This window comes from Atractosteus spatula, chromosome 3, assembly GCF_055471065.1.
Source record: "Atractosteus spatula isolate fAtrSpa1 chromosome 3, fAtrSpa1.hap1, whole genome shotgun sequence".
In the NCBI taxonomy this organism is placed as follows: Eukaryota; Metazoa; Chordata; class Actinopteri; order Semionotiformes; family Lepisosteidae; genus Atractosteus; species Atractosteus spatula.
In genome coordinates this window covers 76,105,989-76,121,653 of record NC_142708.1, presented here as the reverse complement: position 1 = coordinate 76,121,653, position 15,665 = coordinate 76,105,989, and the positions used below count along the sequence as shown (strand labels likewise).

Below are 15,665 nucleotides of genomic sequence, written 5' to 3'. Positions count from 1 at the left end.
CCAAGCAAACACTTTCTGCCTTTTGATATTGCAGCCTGTTCAAGACAGATTGAGCACCTAAGGGTGAGGTTCTGGGATCACTGCGGTCTGCAGCTCTGGGTAGACACACAGGCCGGTGTCTGAGCCACACAGGAGGGCCGGCCGCCGCAGTGAGGACTTGGAGACAGACAGCTGCAGAGGTGCTCCAAGCGCTGACAAGCAGGGGAATTAAAAAGTGGATCTGTGGAGAAGAGATATAGTAAATGTGACTGCCACACCGCTCTCAAGGTTACAAGACTGTTTCTCGGGTACTACTAGGGTAACCCACTTGACGGGTTAAAACAGCAGATGATCACCTTCTGTGTATAAACCTTGATGCAGACAGAGCATCTGTGTGGGTTTGATAATATTACAGAAATGCACCGCTCTCAATCTGTGCTATCGGAGTGGCTAGAGCTCTGAATAATATCCCTTTATTAACTAAGAGCTCATTTATAGTCTTGCGGTTCACATGCAGTTTGGTATCTACAAACTGGCAGCACATGTCCTAAAAAGCAAACCCCTGCAACTGCCCAGCCGGAGCCCAGAGCCGCACGGGTGCCGGTGTCTTCAGCCGTGAGTGAGATCTGAGGCCTCCAAGTGCATAATCTGATTACGTGTCCATTCCTGACCAGCTTAGCTGACAGCGCGGGGTGATGCGTCAGAACGAGGTTGAAAAGTGGGAGAAGCTGGACCCGTGTGCGAATGGAGGAGCCCCAGAGTCACATGTGTGAATGTGTGACCGCCAGCTGTGAGCAGGGCTGCAGGGACGGGGGTGACGGTGGGGCTGCAGGGGGTGATGGGGGGGCTACAGGGGCTGACAGGGCTACAGGGAGATGGGTGATGGGGGGCTGCAGGGACGGGGGTGACGGTGGGGCTGCAGGGGGTGATGGGGGGGCTACAGGGGCTGACGGGGCTACAGGGAGATGGGTGATGGGGGGCTGCAGGGACGGGGGTGAAGGAGCTGTGTGATCCCGGGCAGGGGTGCTCTGTCGTTGACAGCCCCTCTCTCCCTGGACAAGCCACCTCTCCAAGCACCCCCTCCCCCCTGGTGCCAGCCCACAGCTCCAGCCACACTTCCTGAACCAGCGCTGACTGAGCTGGCAGCTGCCTAGACCCCCCCCAGCGATTCAGCCTCCACCCCATTATCTCTAATCCCCGCTGAAAGTTTTCCCATTCTGATGATTAATTTCCCTGATGGCTGACAAAGCCATCAGCTGTTGGAACGGTCCTCTCCGTCACACAATCTGCCTTCTCGTTTTAATTGCGCTGGATCGGGGACGGCTAATTAAAAAGAAGCAGGTCTGGAGGGGGGAGGGGGAGGCTGGCGGTCATGCCGGAGCTCGGGAATCGGCTCGGGAATCGGGGCAGCTTTCTCCAGCTGCGCGGCGCCTCAAGAAGGCCTGACGACTGGCCTCCGGCTGGCGGAGAACTTCCTGACGCCACCGTCACCGTAGGGCAGTCGAACCCGGAGTGCGAGCGGCTGGGAGGGCTGGTGGCTCACAGGTTTTTAAGTGGAGAAATTATTTCTGGAAACATGTTTCCCCCTTTAGGCCTTCCAGGTTGAGGCGGGGACTTGTGTGAGGCGCAGGCACAGTTCAGAACGCTCTGACGCCATTCTGTTGCCCAGGTGACAAATGGAAAGCCACCTGAAACGCCCTCAGACCACAGCTGGCCCGAGACAGCTCAGTTGGTTGGCCTAGATTTGGCCCCATGCTGTTTTGCAGAGGAACTTTCTCTTTCAGGAGCTATATAACCTCTGAGATATACAGATTTAAAGTATTTATGTGCTGGCTCCCCTATAGAACTGTAGTGTTGTTAATCAAGGTCAAAGCGTGATAAAGCATAAGGAGGTAACCTTTAGCACCATAAACCATGGTGTCAAGTATGCAAAACCCTAGTGTGATGAGCAAACCCTAGTCTGGCAAAGCAGGGTAACTGTAAAAACGTGGTAAAATCATAGGAAAGCTGCAAAATGTCAGCACATGCTACTGCGGTAAACTTCCATAGCTGCTGTAGAGTTTGGCGAATCGTACTCTAATGTGTATGTGCACACATTAAGACAGCCTACAGGTAGACTAGTGCATAATGAAAGGCACTTCCCAGCTCAGCTCCTGACAGCGGAGATGACACAGGGTGCATTTGGAAAGGCAGAGAATTCAGACCCTGGCTTGAATAGAGGTGGTGGTGGGGGGGAGTGTCATCCACAATGTAGCTTGAAAAGCCACATGTAATCCTTATCTCTTTGCATCTGTATACATTTGAATACAACTGGTGTGCCATAATAAAAAGGCGAAGAAGGAGAAGACGTTTTATATAGCTCCCCTAAAAGCAATCATCTCAAACAAACCACACTATCCGTCATGAAGCTGGAAATAAGGTGCAATGACTTTCACAGAAAAGACCTCCCAGGGTTACTTTTCAAATTTTTCACTGTTTGTTTGTTCTCTCGGGAAACAGCTTTGTCCAGCACCCCCCCCCGGTAATTACGGCCTCTTTCCTGCCTGCATCAGCTCCCACAATGAAACTTCTGAGGAAGGGGACCAGTGGGGAGGGGTGGATGGTGCACATGCAGGCGTTGACAATAACATCTGTCTGACCGCCCCCGCCCCTCACAGGCGCAGAGCGGCCCAGGTTCAGAGGGGCATGCTTTAAGGCCAGTCTCGAGCCCAGCGACCCTCTGAGCGTCCCTGCAGTGTCTCTGCGCAAGACCGAGGAACTCAGCAGAGCCTTGTCTTGGAACTACCCCGGCATATCGGACAACAGACATAAAACCATAAAAATATCCGTGGCCAACGCCGTACTGGGGGCGCCGGTATCGTGATCTCCTCTCTCTCAGGTGCCCAGTAGAATCTGGCTGGTTACCAAACTGCAATGGACCTTGCCAGAAGTTGCATTATAGAAACCCACGCCCATTGAGCAGGATGATCACAAGCTGTAACACTGGGCGCGAATTTACAGGATTTTCAAAGAGCAATGTTTGCTCCCCATTTGCTGAAAAGAAAAAGATTTAACTCTACCAGGGTACCACGTAAGCATGGAACGGATAAATTAATATGTTTCTCTTTCATCTAAAGGTAGTCAGGGAAAATGCACAGTTGTGCATTCGGAATTGGAAACAGCCCAGAGCATTGAGCTCTGAAAATGGCGTTTCTCCGTTTCTCTGCAAGATCCTGCCCAAACGCAGGGTTTGGGAGGGAGGGGTGCCAGAGGAGCGGAAAGCCTTTAAAAAACCTGAGAGGCTGTCAGACTGTTTGGTCATCACATCAACAAACCGAAACACAAACACACCACTGCCCAGTCTGCCGCGCTCACAGGGCCAAGGTGCCTCTAAGCTGCCCTGGAGCTCCAGAAATAAGCACAGTGTTGTTTTCCGCTTGTGTTTGCGAGCAGCAGGCCAGCTCAGCGCGTCCTGCGCAGCACAGCTTCTCTGAGCTCCCACAGCAGGTTAATGGAAGTGTGTGTTTGTAGCAGGGCCATTACAAGTAAACGCAGAACCTGGGGCCCGTTCTGAGGGCCTGAAGGACATTGGGACGTTGTGCTTTGAGCCAGGAGAACGGCAGAGAGCTGGGCGCTCTTGACACAAGACCAGAACAAGGTGACAGCGACCCATGAGCCAAGCATGGACAAACTGATACTCTTGGAGCTCTCCCAGGCTGTGGTACTTGACAGCTCTGACAGGCGTCTCAGCAATGTCGACAGGTGCGAGTGGGGCGGCCTTGTGATATCCAATGCCGCTTGTGTGAGGCACAGGCAGAGTTCAGAACACTCAGACGCAATTCTGTTGCCCAGGTGACAAATGGAAAGCCACCAGAAACGCCCTCAGACCACAGCTGGCCCGAGACAGCTCAATTGGTAGGCCTTGATTTGGCCTCATGCTGTTGAAAGAGCAATGTTCCCCTTGAGCGAAGTGATGCAATAATTACCACTGTGCTGAAATTCAGAGACTCTCTCTGAGAGTTCGTAGACTCCACAATTCACACCATTAAAAAATAACATGACTTAAAAAAACTGAAGTGTAGCTTCAAAGGGTGTTCTCACAATTAGAATAAAGTACTATTTAGAACAGGCAGAAGGCAGAAAACCACAGGAATTTTTGCAAACCAAGCCACCAAAGAACAAAAGGTCAAGGTCACGTTTATTTTGCGACCATCTCAGATAATTTCTCCTTCTTGACGGCGCAGAAGGGCTTGTCCTTCATCCTGCGTTAGTTCCTTAACTTCAAAGTTTTGTTAAGGCTAGATCATCTGAGTACCACCCTGGTGCCACATCCTGGCACTCTGTAGGGCTGGAGGTGAGAGGAAGGCAGTGCAGGAGCAGAGTCAAGCTGTCTTTGTCTGTGCTTAGTCTGTTGCCTCTTCTCTGATACTAATGAAGGAGTTAAGAGGCAGATCAGTTATTCACTGGGGGAGTGGGGAGACAAGGGCCAGTGTCAATCGTCTCAATCGGACACACGGCTCAAGAGCTCTGCTCTGCATGCCATGAGGATGATGATGGTGATGATGAAACAATGAAGTGCTGTGCAAGTCAATATATACTGTATATGATGCACTACCCAAGCAAAAACAGACAGAAAAAAAAGGAGATATACTGTACTAAGCGGAATCGAGGGCAAAGCTTAATCGAGCATTAAAAGCCTACAATGAAAAGACAGGTTTTTTTAAACAATTTTGAAAATGCTGACAGTCTCAGAGTATGTGATGGGTTTGGGCAGTGACCTTCACAGACCTGGTGCTTCACACCAGAAGGCTCTGCCAGCCATGCAAAGCCAGGTCCTCAACGGAGAGAGAAGGGAGGAATCTCGGGTCAAGAGCTGGACCACAGTTGTGCAGTAAGTCCTTAAATCAGTCTGGGTCAGGGCCATTCAGTGCCTTCTACCTTCAACCCCACTCACCCCCACTCGCTGGCAGAGCCAGTCCAGTTTCCCAAAGGAAGAAGCTGTGATCTGATGCTGAGTAATTTTATTCATCACATGAGGTGCAGAAGTCTGGACATACTGAAGCCTGTTTAGTACCTTAGAAGATACTCCAGTAAGTAAGGCATTACAGTAGACTAGTCTTCATGAAATAAAGGGATATATATCGATACTTCAGCAAATTCAGCTCAATACCTGGAGTAAGATTCACAATCACACCTGCATTGACTAGTAGTTTGCTTGCCCTTCAGTCCATACCCAGGGATGGGCTCATTCCTGCGTGTGTGCTGCTGAATCAGACTGCCCAACATTATGTTCATGGAAGACTGATGGAGTTCACAGCAGAGATTGAAATGTTTTTGATCACTCAGAGGGGATGAAAGATCAGAGCTGGAATCCCTTGTACTGAATAAAGCAATTGAAACAGACAGAACTCTTTACATAAAAAAAAATTTTTTACTAAAGAAGATTAAAATTTTAACAATGCATAACTATCATCATGCAGCAAATAAAAATCAAGGTGCTTCTGAACAGACAGTCGCATCTGTTTAGTTGAAGTTTTATTTTTAAAAAGGAGCAGCTGATTCGGGAATACAAGCAGGGTTCAACCTCGAGCTCTGAATATCTAAACACATTTCTGTTAAGGAAGAACATGCCTTGAAGAAGCCAGCCTGCACGACAAATTGAGTTTACCTGCTGTAAGACAAACACCTGAGTGTCCACTGGAAGTTGCTAAACTTTGGCCAGATGGGCCGAGTGACCTGTTCTCATCTGTAACTGTTCTCACACATTTTCCCTTCTTTGGGTTTCAAAGCAGACCAAGGTGTCGTCTGAACCTGGTCAGAAGTATGAAAAAGCACACGGAGTTGTGGACACAGCTGGCAAAGCAAACACCTTGTATGCAGATGGGAGAAATGCAACCAACCTGCAAATTCAGCATCACTCAGAGCCCTGCACACAGAGCCCTTCACACAGAGCCCTGCACACAGAACCCGCACACAGAGCCCCGCACACAGAGCCCTGCCCACAGAGCCCGCAAACAGAGTCCGCACACAGAGCCCCGCCCACAGAGCCCGCAAACAGAGTCCGCACACAGAGCCCTGCCCACAGAGCCCTGCACACAGAGATCTGCACACAGAGCCCGCACACAGAGCCCTGCCCACAGAGCCCTGCCCACAGAGATCTGCACACAGAGCCCGCACACAGAGCCCTGCCCACAGAGATCTGCACACAGAGATCTGCACACAGAGCCCTCACGCAGAGCCCTGCCCACAGAGCCCTGCACACAGAGATCTGCACACAGAGCCCGCACACAGAGCCCTCACACAGAGCCCTGCCCACAGAGCCCTGCCCACAGAGATCTGCACACAGAGCCCTGCCCACAGAGATCTGCACACAGAGATCTGCACACAGAGCACTCACGCAGAGCCCTGCCCACAGAGCCCTGCACACAGAGCCCGCACACAGAGCCCGCACACAGAGCCCTGCCCACAGAGCCCTGCACACAGAGTCTGCACACAAAGAGTGTCATACCAGGCTGCCCTGTGAAAGGCCACTACCACCATCAGGATGTCCTTAATGCAGTTCAGACACAGATCTGAATAAAGCCCTAAACCAGATCAGCCAGACTGCACCAGGGGGTTGCTTGTGAGCTGCTGTGGTGTCAAGTAGCCTCCTTGCAGGCCATCCCCGTGCTGCACGCCCCTCTCACCGTGAGGTTCCTCCCCGTTCCCACCCAGCGAGCTCTCTCACAAGCCTGCAGTCACTCCGGGCCCCGGTGCTTCTGTTGCACGATTGTTTGTGCGATTAAAAGCTGCTTCAGATGAAAGCGTCTGTCCAATGATGGGATGCGGATGGAAGCAATGGGGTCAGGGATCTGCACTCCAGACTGGAGCATCACGGATTGAGATCTCAGGGTGAAGTGGGGTCCTGTTGTCACTTCCTGCAGAGAGACACTTCAGCCTCATGGGCAAACAGGTGAATAAAATTGTAGGTGAATAAAATGCAGGTCCTTTGGGTAAAGGCAAAGAATGAAATTCTGAATGTATTGATTAATCAGACACAAGGGGCACAGAATGGCAGAGATGTACAACACTGTGTATAATATCATGCAGAGCTCGTTGCAGTGCCCGTACGAGCTGTCAATTAAGGAGTTCATTGAGGACAGTGCTGGTGATGTGGCAGGCGTAGGAGGTGGAAGCACGCCTTTCCGAGCGGACGAGCCGGACGAGCCGGCGGCGGGGCACGCTGCTCGTGTCTGTGACAGGGCCGCTCTCTTCCTCAAGGCCTTAATTAGCCGAGCGCTGTCGTGCAACCCCTGCCCAATCTCTTTGTTTTTCATTCTGTTTTATCCGTCCGAGACCCTTCATCATAGATTATCGAAGTCCAGCAGCAAACTTGGTTTCACCAACTGTGTTATTGTACCATTGCACTAGTGCAGGCCCTTCTCTACGCTTTTACAGATAATAGAGAAAAAAAACTGCTAAACAGGTACAGGATTTATTGTTGCCCTTTTCTTCAGGAATTATATATAATTCCAAAATGTCTTTTTAAAGAGAAGAAAAGAGAGAGATACGTTCCCATGACGCTCTGGGGCGCGCACGCGTGTTGGGATGCCCTGGATGAGCTGGTCACCTGCTCAGTGGGCTCAGCCAGCTCTGGCCACAGGCCTGCCGTTCCGCGGGAGAGGAGGAAAGAAACACTGAGAAAGGCATCGCCAGAGAGACGAAATGGCATCTTCTCAGCTGTTTACACTGGAAAAATGGGGTCGCCATGGTTACGGCATTACCAGTGAGTCTGGAATGGGGATCTGAATGGCACTCACGTCTCCCGCCGAGCCCGTCTGAGAGGGGGGGCGGGGGGGGGGAGGTGATATCACTGAGGAAGAATCCATCACTTCCTCTCAAGCCTTTTGTTATTCCTCTTTCGAGAAGCGTTTTGTTTTTTGTTTCGCTTGCTTTCGGTCTGTGTTCTTGCTTGGCTTATTTGCTGGAGAAGGGGGAGAGGGAGCTCAGGGTTTAAATCAAGGTTTGTTTTGCTCCTTCTGGAATTCACCCAGGTGCTCCTGCGGGGGCCAGGCCAGTGCTGTGCTGTGCTGGGCCTTGCCCGAAGCTGGAAGTGTTTAGTAGCGATTACTGTCAGTGTTCTGATGGTAGTGTGTACTATCAAGCGAAAACAAAGCTTGAAGACAGGAATAGAGGAATAGAGTGTGTGCCATTTGTTTGCGTTAGAAACAGATGGCAGCCACAAAGTGATCACTTTGAGTGAAAGACCACAAATATGAACGGCTGCTTCATCTGGGCACGCCTTGGAGGGCTTGGAGAGCAGGGCACTGGCATGATGACAGTTAACCAGGTTACACGGCCTTAACGGTTCACCTGCTTACCTGACTCATCAGGGAGGCCTGTGCACCTTGCTGTGTGTTGTGCAGGGCTTTTTTTGCAGTAATCCTGTATCGCATCGTTTGCGGAAGAACAGTCCTGGCACAGGCTGAGCTGAATTAGACTGAGCAGCAGACAGGACAGCTCTGTGCTCCTGCGGCTGTCCTGGTGTGGCGACCGCTCCTGTACCTGGGACCAGCTCCCTCCCTGAGGTCCTTCTCCTTTCAGGACCGCTGGGGATGAAGCACAGCCCACAGAGTACAGTTCAATCAGTGATGTTCAGATCACAGTAGGGACTGGTGCCGGTCCTATTGTTCGTTGCTTATATTGGGAAAATTACTTTCACTGGGCTGTCGCCACACTAGTAAAAAGCCCTGCAAGCCCATTAACAGCTGCGCCAGTCGGCAGTATGAGGGGTGGGGGTGGGGGCTGCTCAGAGGTACAAAGGCTGTGATCAATCAGGCCTCCTGTCCCTGGCTGACATTTGGCCGAGTCCCCTGAGTCTCCTTTCAAACCGCGCTTCTCCGTCCTCCCCAGCGCTCCGCGGCATTGTCTTGCTTTCCACCCCACACAATGGCCGGGACTCCTAGCGCCCCCCCTGTATTTATAAATTGCAATTAAATGCCAGCCAGGGGTGGGCTGGAAAATAGGAGTCACGAAGGAAAAGGGTGCGGATCTGCAGATTGCAGGCAGGAAGCGGCTGTAACCCCTACCATGACCAGTCCTGTCCTGTGTGCGCTGGGAGGGCGGGTGGAGGGGCTGTTCGGCTCTGGGCTACTGTAAGACAGCGTGGCGGCAGTGCAGGGCGAGACCAGCGCACTCATTCTGCACGCCTTCTTCTGCACAAGAGCAAAGAGAGAACAACTGTGGCCTTAACGCTTAATTCCAGTTTGCAGTATTTCTTTTGATTCGCTTTCAGTTAAGTAACATTTGCCAATTGATGTCATTTGATTAGATGGTGGAAGGGAAGACCAACGCTAAAGAACACAGTGAGGACTGTAAACTGGAGCTTCCTGAGTTCTGCCCAGCTCTGCCCAGTTCAGTTGACACAGATAATAAAGTCTCCACAAAACACCAAGCATCACAGGGAGCAGTCTCCAGTACCTTCCAGGCCTGTGTGTCACCCAGAGCCTGACGTAAACAGCCATGCAGAAGACTGATACAGGCTAGCAGGGAAATCAGATAATTGCATTGTTTTTTGGGGGAGTCAGGGCATAGCGTTTGAGTGTGGCAGCCTTCTGTAATTCATGTCAGAAAATGACCTTATGGAATCAGGCATTCTCAGCTGCCGGAGGCAGCAGCGGACTGAATCACGAAGCGCGCACGTCAGGACCGCTCCAGGCAGGTGCTTTCGTCAGGACAGCCAGGCTAAACGACATGGCTGAGATGAAAAGCCTCTTACAAGCAAAAACAATAAAAAAGTTCCTAGTGGCTTTGCTTCTATACGGGGCTTTTGACAGACAGCAGTCACAGGGACTGGGCCTGAATTGCCTGGGTTTTATTAGCACAGTGTTATGAATTAACTTGCATGCAGTGGTTATGCTGCCTGCTGGGGTTTGAACATTCAGAAAAGGACTCATAGCCGTCCTTCCAGTACATCGACTTTCCTTCCAGTTTCCTATTAAGAGTTACTAAAAATACACAGCACACGCTGGGGCTGCATAGGATAATTATACAATAGACAGTGTTTACAAAGACATCAGTGACAGATTTCTGTTCCCTCAACAGGCTTAAATCAGTAGTTAAAGCCCAGTAATGAAAAATGAAGTTATTGCAAAATGGAATATACTTTATTTTTTAACGTCAGTGTAATTTTCTATCTTCACTTGAGGAAACATGGTGATAGAAAAGCAGAAGCCAAAAGATAGCGTCCCGCATTGTCTTGTGAATCTTTTCACAAATCTTTAACAAGGCTTGAAAGACATCCTTCTGACCTGAAAGGCCTTGTGTGTAAAATTGGGCAGTGTGGTAGGAGTCCGTAGCCTGCTTGCACTGTGACACCTGAAGGATGGCTTCTCACACCTGTCCCCTCCCACCTGTGACCTCCCTGCAGACAGCCAGGCCAGGTGTTCATCTCTTCCAGTATGGATATTGACCCAGCATACAATCCATCAATTAACCGATCAATCAAATGAAGGAATCTCACTTCATTGTTACCTCTCCAGCAAGCTTCTTCATAACGAGCACCATTTTATAATGTGCTTTGCAATGGCTCTTGTAATGACGAAAGGGTTTCAGTAAAAGTACAGGAAGAAGAGTCTCCATGGTCATTAAAAATCCCAGGGCATTTCTTGAATAGAGTAGGGGTGTTACTGCGGTGTCCTGCCCAAATTCCCCCCTGGTCTTGACCAGTCATGGACTCCTAATAATCCCCATCTCTGAACTGGCTTCATCACTCTGCTCTCCTCCCCACTGAGAGCTGGTGTGTGGGGAGCGGACTGGCGCATCACCCAGGTGGGGCTGCACATTGGTGGTGGTGGAGGGGATCCCCATTACCTGTAAAGCGCTTTGAGTGGAGTGTCCAGAAAAGCGCTATGTAAATGTAAGGAATTATTACAATTATATACCAGTTAAGCCAATGGGAAGACACCTTTTCTAGAAGTTAATTATAGACCACTCATCAACCTTGGATACAAGAATCTGTTTAAGGACTCTTCGATTCAAGTAACTTTAAATAAAGCTCATGCGGTCCATGCCAAATTACACAAATCTGGTGAGGATACGTTAATCCAGACATCTTTCATTTCACAGTGCAGTAGGTTTTCCACTATGAGAGAAATAAACCGTCTTCACTTGCAAACAGCATCTGAACCATTCAAACAATCGCCGCGCGATTCTCACTGCCTGTTTCTCTGCAGGCTCTAAAAACCTCAAAACCTATTTCTCTCGTGAAAGACACAAACACAAGAATGATAATGCTGGAAAACTATTTTTGACATTAGCTTCTGCAAACAAACTAAAAAACTCTTCACCCCCCTTGTATAAGATTCATCGCAACCTCCTAATCAGCTTGTCCAAGGATTTCCATTTTAGCCAGCTAAGGCGCGAGTTAAAGAGCTCATTGTGATTAGCTTACAATTAATCCTGAATATCTGGAAGTTGTAAGGTTAAAGATCTCTGATTGAGGCATTGTCATCTGCTAGCTTACTGCTGCCTTGAGGGTTTTTGGTGCCTGTTTAAGTGCCTTAATCTTGTGCATGATGGTATAAGTAACAAGAAAGTTACAAGTAGGGCACATTAAAAAAAGCACCCGAAAGACGGCCATGATAAAGAGGGCCTGAATCCTACAGAGACCAGGAGCCTCAATTGGCTCGCACCCGTAAGTGTGTGGTTCCTCCTGGGCATGAGCTGGCAGGCAGGAGGGGGCAGGGGTCACTCTGGGCTCTGTGGCCTCCTGTGCTCCTGCAGTTTCAACACACAGGGGGGCTTCAGTTTTCCGTGGTGTCTGTCGGTTGCCTGGAATATGAAGGAAAAGAAAGAAAGAAAGAAAGAAAGGAGACAGAAGCAGTAACAGGACACATGAGGTCTTTAAGGCGGCCTAAAATGAAGCTCCTCTTCTGTGCCTTCCAGGCTCTCTCTTGAAAACCCATCTATTCCTTCTTTCAAAGCATCCCTCACTCCTGCCGCTCGACTGAATAACCGAGACATTCTTTCCTGAGCATGAGAGAGGAACATAAGAACCGCAAGGAAAACAGTGACAAAAGAATAATGTTTATCCAACAGGGGCGTCCTTGCTTGTTTTGTGCAGTATATTTTCTTTTTTTTTTGTTGCAAATTTCATTTCCCTGCCAAGCTATGGCTGTCCATGCTCTGCTAATCCACAGCCTGATTTGTTTTTCCCAGAATCCCCTTGGGATGCCAGCTGTCACAGGCTCTGTGAGCTTTTAAACAAACGAGAGGCCTGAGATTCCTCAATTTCACAATATTAATAGGCCTTCGCCACTGTGGCCGTGGACCTTACTGCTCTAAGATTAAATATTGATGAATCAGGAAAAGAAAAGGAAAAAGAGGCCATTCGGTTGTCCCTAAATCTGAGCAGCTCTGCCTCTGTCTGGTCAGGCGTACTGGGGAGGAACCTGGACTCCTTCATCCAGATCCTCTTTCTGAAATCCGACAGGATTTGAGCATCTCTGTCCATTATCACGACTAAAGCTGAGCCTCTTTCAGTCCTTCAGAGAAAGGTGGGCTTGAAGAGCGTTTTTGCTTTTCCCAGCAGGGTGTTTCCTCTCCACCAAGCTTCGCCTCGCCTCCCTTTCCTGAACAGGGGAGGTGTGGGGGAAACCAGATCCTTACGTTAAAAACAAAAAAAAATAATTGTGCGTCTGGTCTTTGGGGGCCGTTGAAGATAGCATCCTGAATGGTGTCTGTGACTCTTTACAACATCCCTGTGATACCGCGAGGACCAAACAGCAATAAGCCTTGTGTGACAATGAATATTTTATGAATGTGGAATTTCCCATTAGCAAGGTCGAGTTGCAAATCATGGTTACATGTGCACTGTGTTTACATGCACTCGCATATTTAAAGAATAGAGGGGAGAATGCCCAGCCAGCTGCTCGTTATGAGAAAGGAGTTTATTCCAGGAAAGGGCCATGTGCCCCTGGGTAGGGTGGGAGTCCATTGCTGGGCACGCGCACCACACACACACACACACACACACACACACACACACACAGGGACAATTCAGAGACGCCAGGTAACTCAGTCTGAATGACTTTGCGAAGTGGATGGAAACCAATCAGGAGCACCTGAAAAAGAAAAACTGACATAAACACATGGCAGTCTTGCAGACTCCACACAGAAGGTTCCCTGCTGAGAAACAAACCTGAGCCCCTTGACGCGTTAGCCCACAGAACTAACTGCAAAGCTACTCTGCCATCCAGCAGAGTAAACTGCTTATCAAGTCACTTTGTGATGCTGCATCTCATTTGTTTACATGTCTGCATTGTTTACTTGTACACTGTCTACTGTTTGCTTGTATATTGTCCTGATGCACTGTCTGCACTTTGTGTCTTTACACTTGTTTTAACAATCGAGAGGCTTTCTGTAAGTAAGAATTCCATTGTACCAGTATATGGATCGGTTACATATGGCAATAAAGATCAAGTTCAAGTTCAAGTTCAGACACTGAAGACGCCATCTGCTCTGTTAATTCTTAATTCACAAGGACTGCTGTGCATTTGGAAAACAAAATTGAGGAATACGGGCATTCCTGTCCTTCCCATCACACAGCCCAGAGAATCACTGCTTCCCTACATCTCTGACAGTCTTTCTGGGTCCCCTGGGGGCGGGTCCCACAATTTCGTCCCCACAGCCCTAGTGTCACCCCATACCAGCAGGTCCGAGTCACAGCCCACAGCTGTGTGCCAGCAAGCCCCGAGTGTGGAGAGCTGTTCGTACCTCCAGCCCCTCTCAGGGAGACAGAGCAAGAGGCTCTGGCACAGGAAGTGAGATTCCTGAGAAAGTGAAAACCCCACACACGTTTAGCTCCCTTCCGTGTTGGGGAAGTGTCGATGTCCATCTCAGAAACACAGTGTCTGGCCTTTGTTTTTCTTTAGTTGCTGTTGTGGTTCTTTTCCCAGATGGGCAAGAGAATATCCTGACAGGACAGCTCCAGTCACACAGCTCCAGCTCTCCAATGCCTGCAGTCTCTCAACAGTGTTGTTTCATTTCAGCTCTCAACTACACCACTGACTGCTTGTTAGTTTAAATGGACCGGTTTAATGCTTTTCCAATGTCTTTAGCTGTTGGCGTCTTAAGGAGACCTATCAGACCTGCAGGAATGTAGTTTCCCATCCATGAGAGAGGGTTATGAAAGGCATTCCTGTAAAACATGTATCTTAATATTTTGTGATGCCACACAATCTTCAGGCACTTACAGGTTCCTTGATGGAAAAGCTGCATCCTCACTTAATTTGAATGAGAACAGTGCAATTCTGCACCAAGTGAGAATGATACAATTGTACTTTCTGCCATTATATTCAATCCTCTAGTGTTCTACTAAATAGAATATGAACATACTGCACATAGGGGGCAGCTCATCCATCATTTACAGGAGTGAGGCTCACTGCACAGCCCTCACGCCACAAAGGCAGCAGTGAAAATCCGAAGGTTGAAGTGAAAAGGCTGACCGCCCTCTGTCCCTCTCCCTGCCCCAGGAACGACGGAGCGCGTGTGTCTCATCCAGGGCACCGTGGAGGCCCTGAACGGGGTCCACAACTTCATCGCCGACAAGGTGCGCGAGATGCCGCAGAGCGCCCAGAAAACCGAACCAGTCAGCATCCTGCAGCCCCAGACCACCGTGAACCCTGACCGCGTCAAGCAGGTGAGCGCCGCCCCGACACCCCACAGGAGCGACCCGCGCTCGTCCGACAGCGCGCCCTGTCTTTCAGTTTCTCTTTGCACCTGGTAAGATTGTCTTGACAGCAGAAGGCTGTGATAATCTTTCTACTGAGAGGAGCAGTTGGTATTTGTATTTGCAAGACTCTCCAGCCTGTTCCCAGTGCTCTCAGGCTTGAATTTAATTTTACCCTTCCCTTAATGTTAGCTTCCCTTGCAGTAACATCCTTGCAGGGCCAGACCCATCTTTCCTGAATTCATCATGAGCGCAGGTGATTGTTGGAGGAGCGTGTCTGCTAGGACTGCACTGCGGACTGTGCTCCTAATGGCCTTGCCAAGATTATTAATAGTTTTAGCAGTAAATGACTATCAGACGACAAAGAGGAAAGAAACACCCAACAGAGCCTGCCTTTGTTGTTAAAACTGGTCGTAACTTTCACATCCAAACTGAAATTTGGCTATCTACCCAAACGGCAATCAGACAATGAATCCAAAGAAAAGTGTGCTTCATTATAAAGCTTTTATAAACACTTTTATAAATGCTTTTATAAAAATATAAAGCAGTTCTCTACATCCTGACACTGGTGAGTGTTTCAGGATCACCACTGGAGCACATCAGAAACGACACAGAGCAAAAATCGGAAATGCAGGATAAATCGATTAAGAAGGGCAACCTACCGAGCTGCATTTTAAATACAATGAGACGCGTCCTTTCGGGCTGATTTAACTCATTTAGACAAAGCAAGAAGCCAGGGCGATGTCACCGCATCGAGGAAAGCCCTGATCCCACACACCCAATCAGGCACGGCTCGCCGCACATCCTCTGTCATGTGCTATCTCACACAGCCGCATGTGCAAGCACGGCCCCCAGAGGGACAGCAGCCCCCAGAACGCCAGCTTAGTAAATACGTCAGCCCCCAGAGGGAAATGCCAGGCTGTGGTTGCAGGACCTGAACTATCGAAATCTGTTCAAGGTTCTTCTTTTGATTATTCCCATCGTCATCGTCACTGCG

General features: G+C 49.5%; 1 protein-coding gene across 1 annotated transcript in view; it reads left to right on the top strand.

The window, feature by feature from the left end:
* LOC148838786 (RNA-binding protein Nova-1-like) overlaps nt 1-15,665 on the top strand; it is a 45,107-nt gene that overhangs the window by 18,706 nt on the left and 10,736 nt on the right. Inside the window, exon 3 of the mRNA XM_088911036.1 lies at nt 14,472-14,638. Coding sequence (XP_088767162.1) covers nt 14,472-14,638 — 167 coding nt within the window. The remainder of the gene's footprint in view (nt 1-14,471; nt 14,639-15,665) is intronic.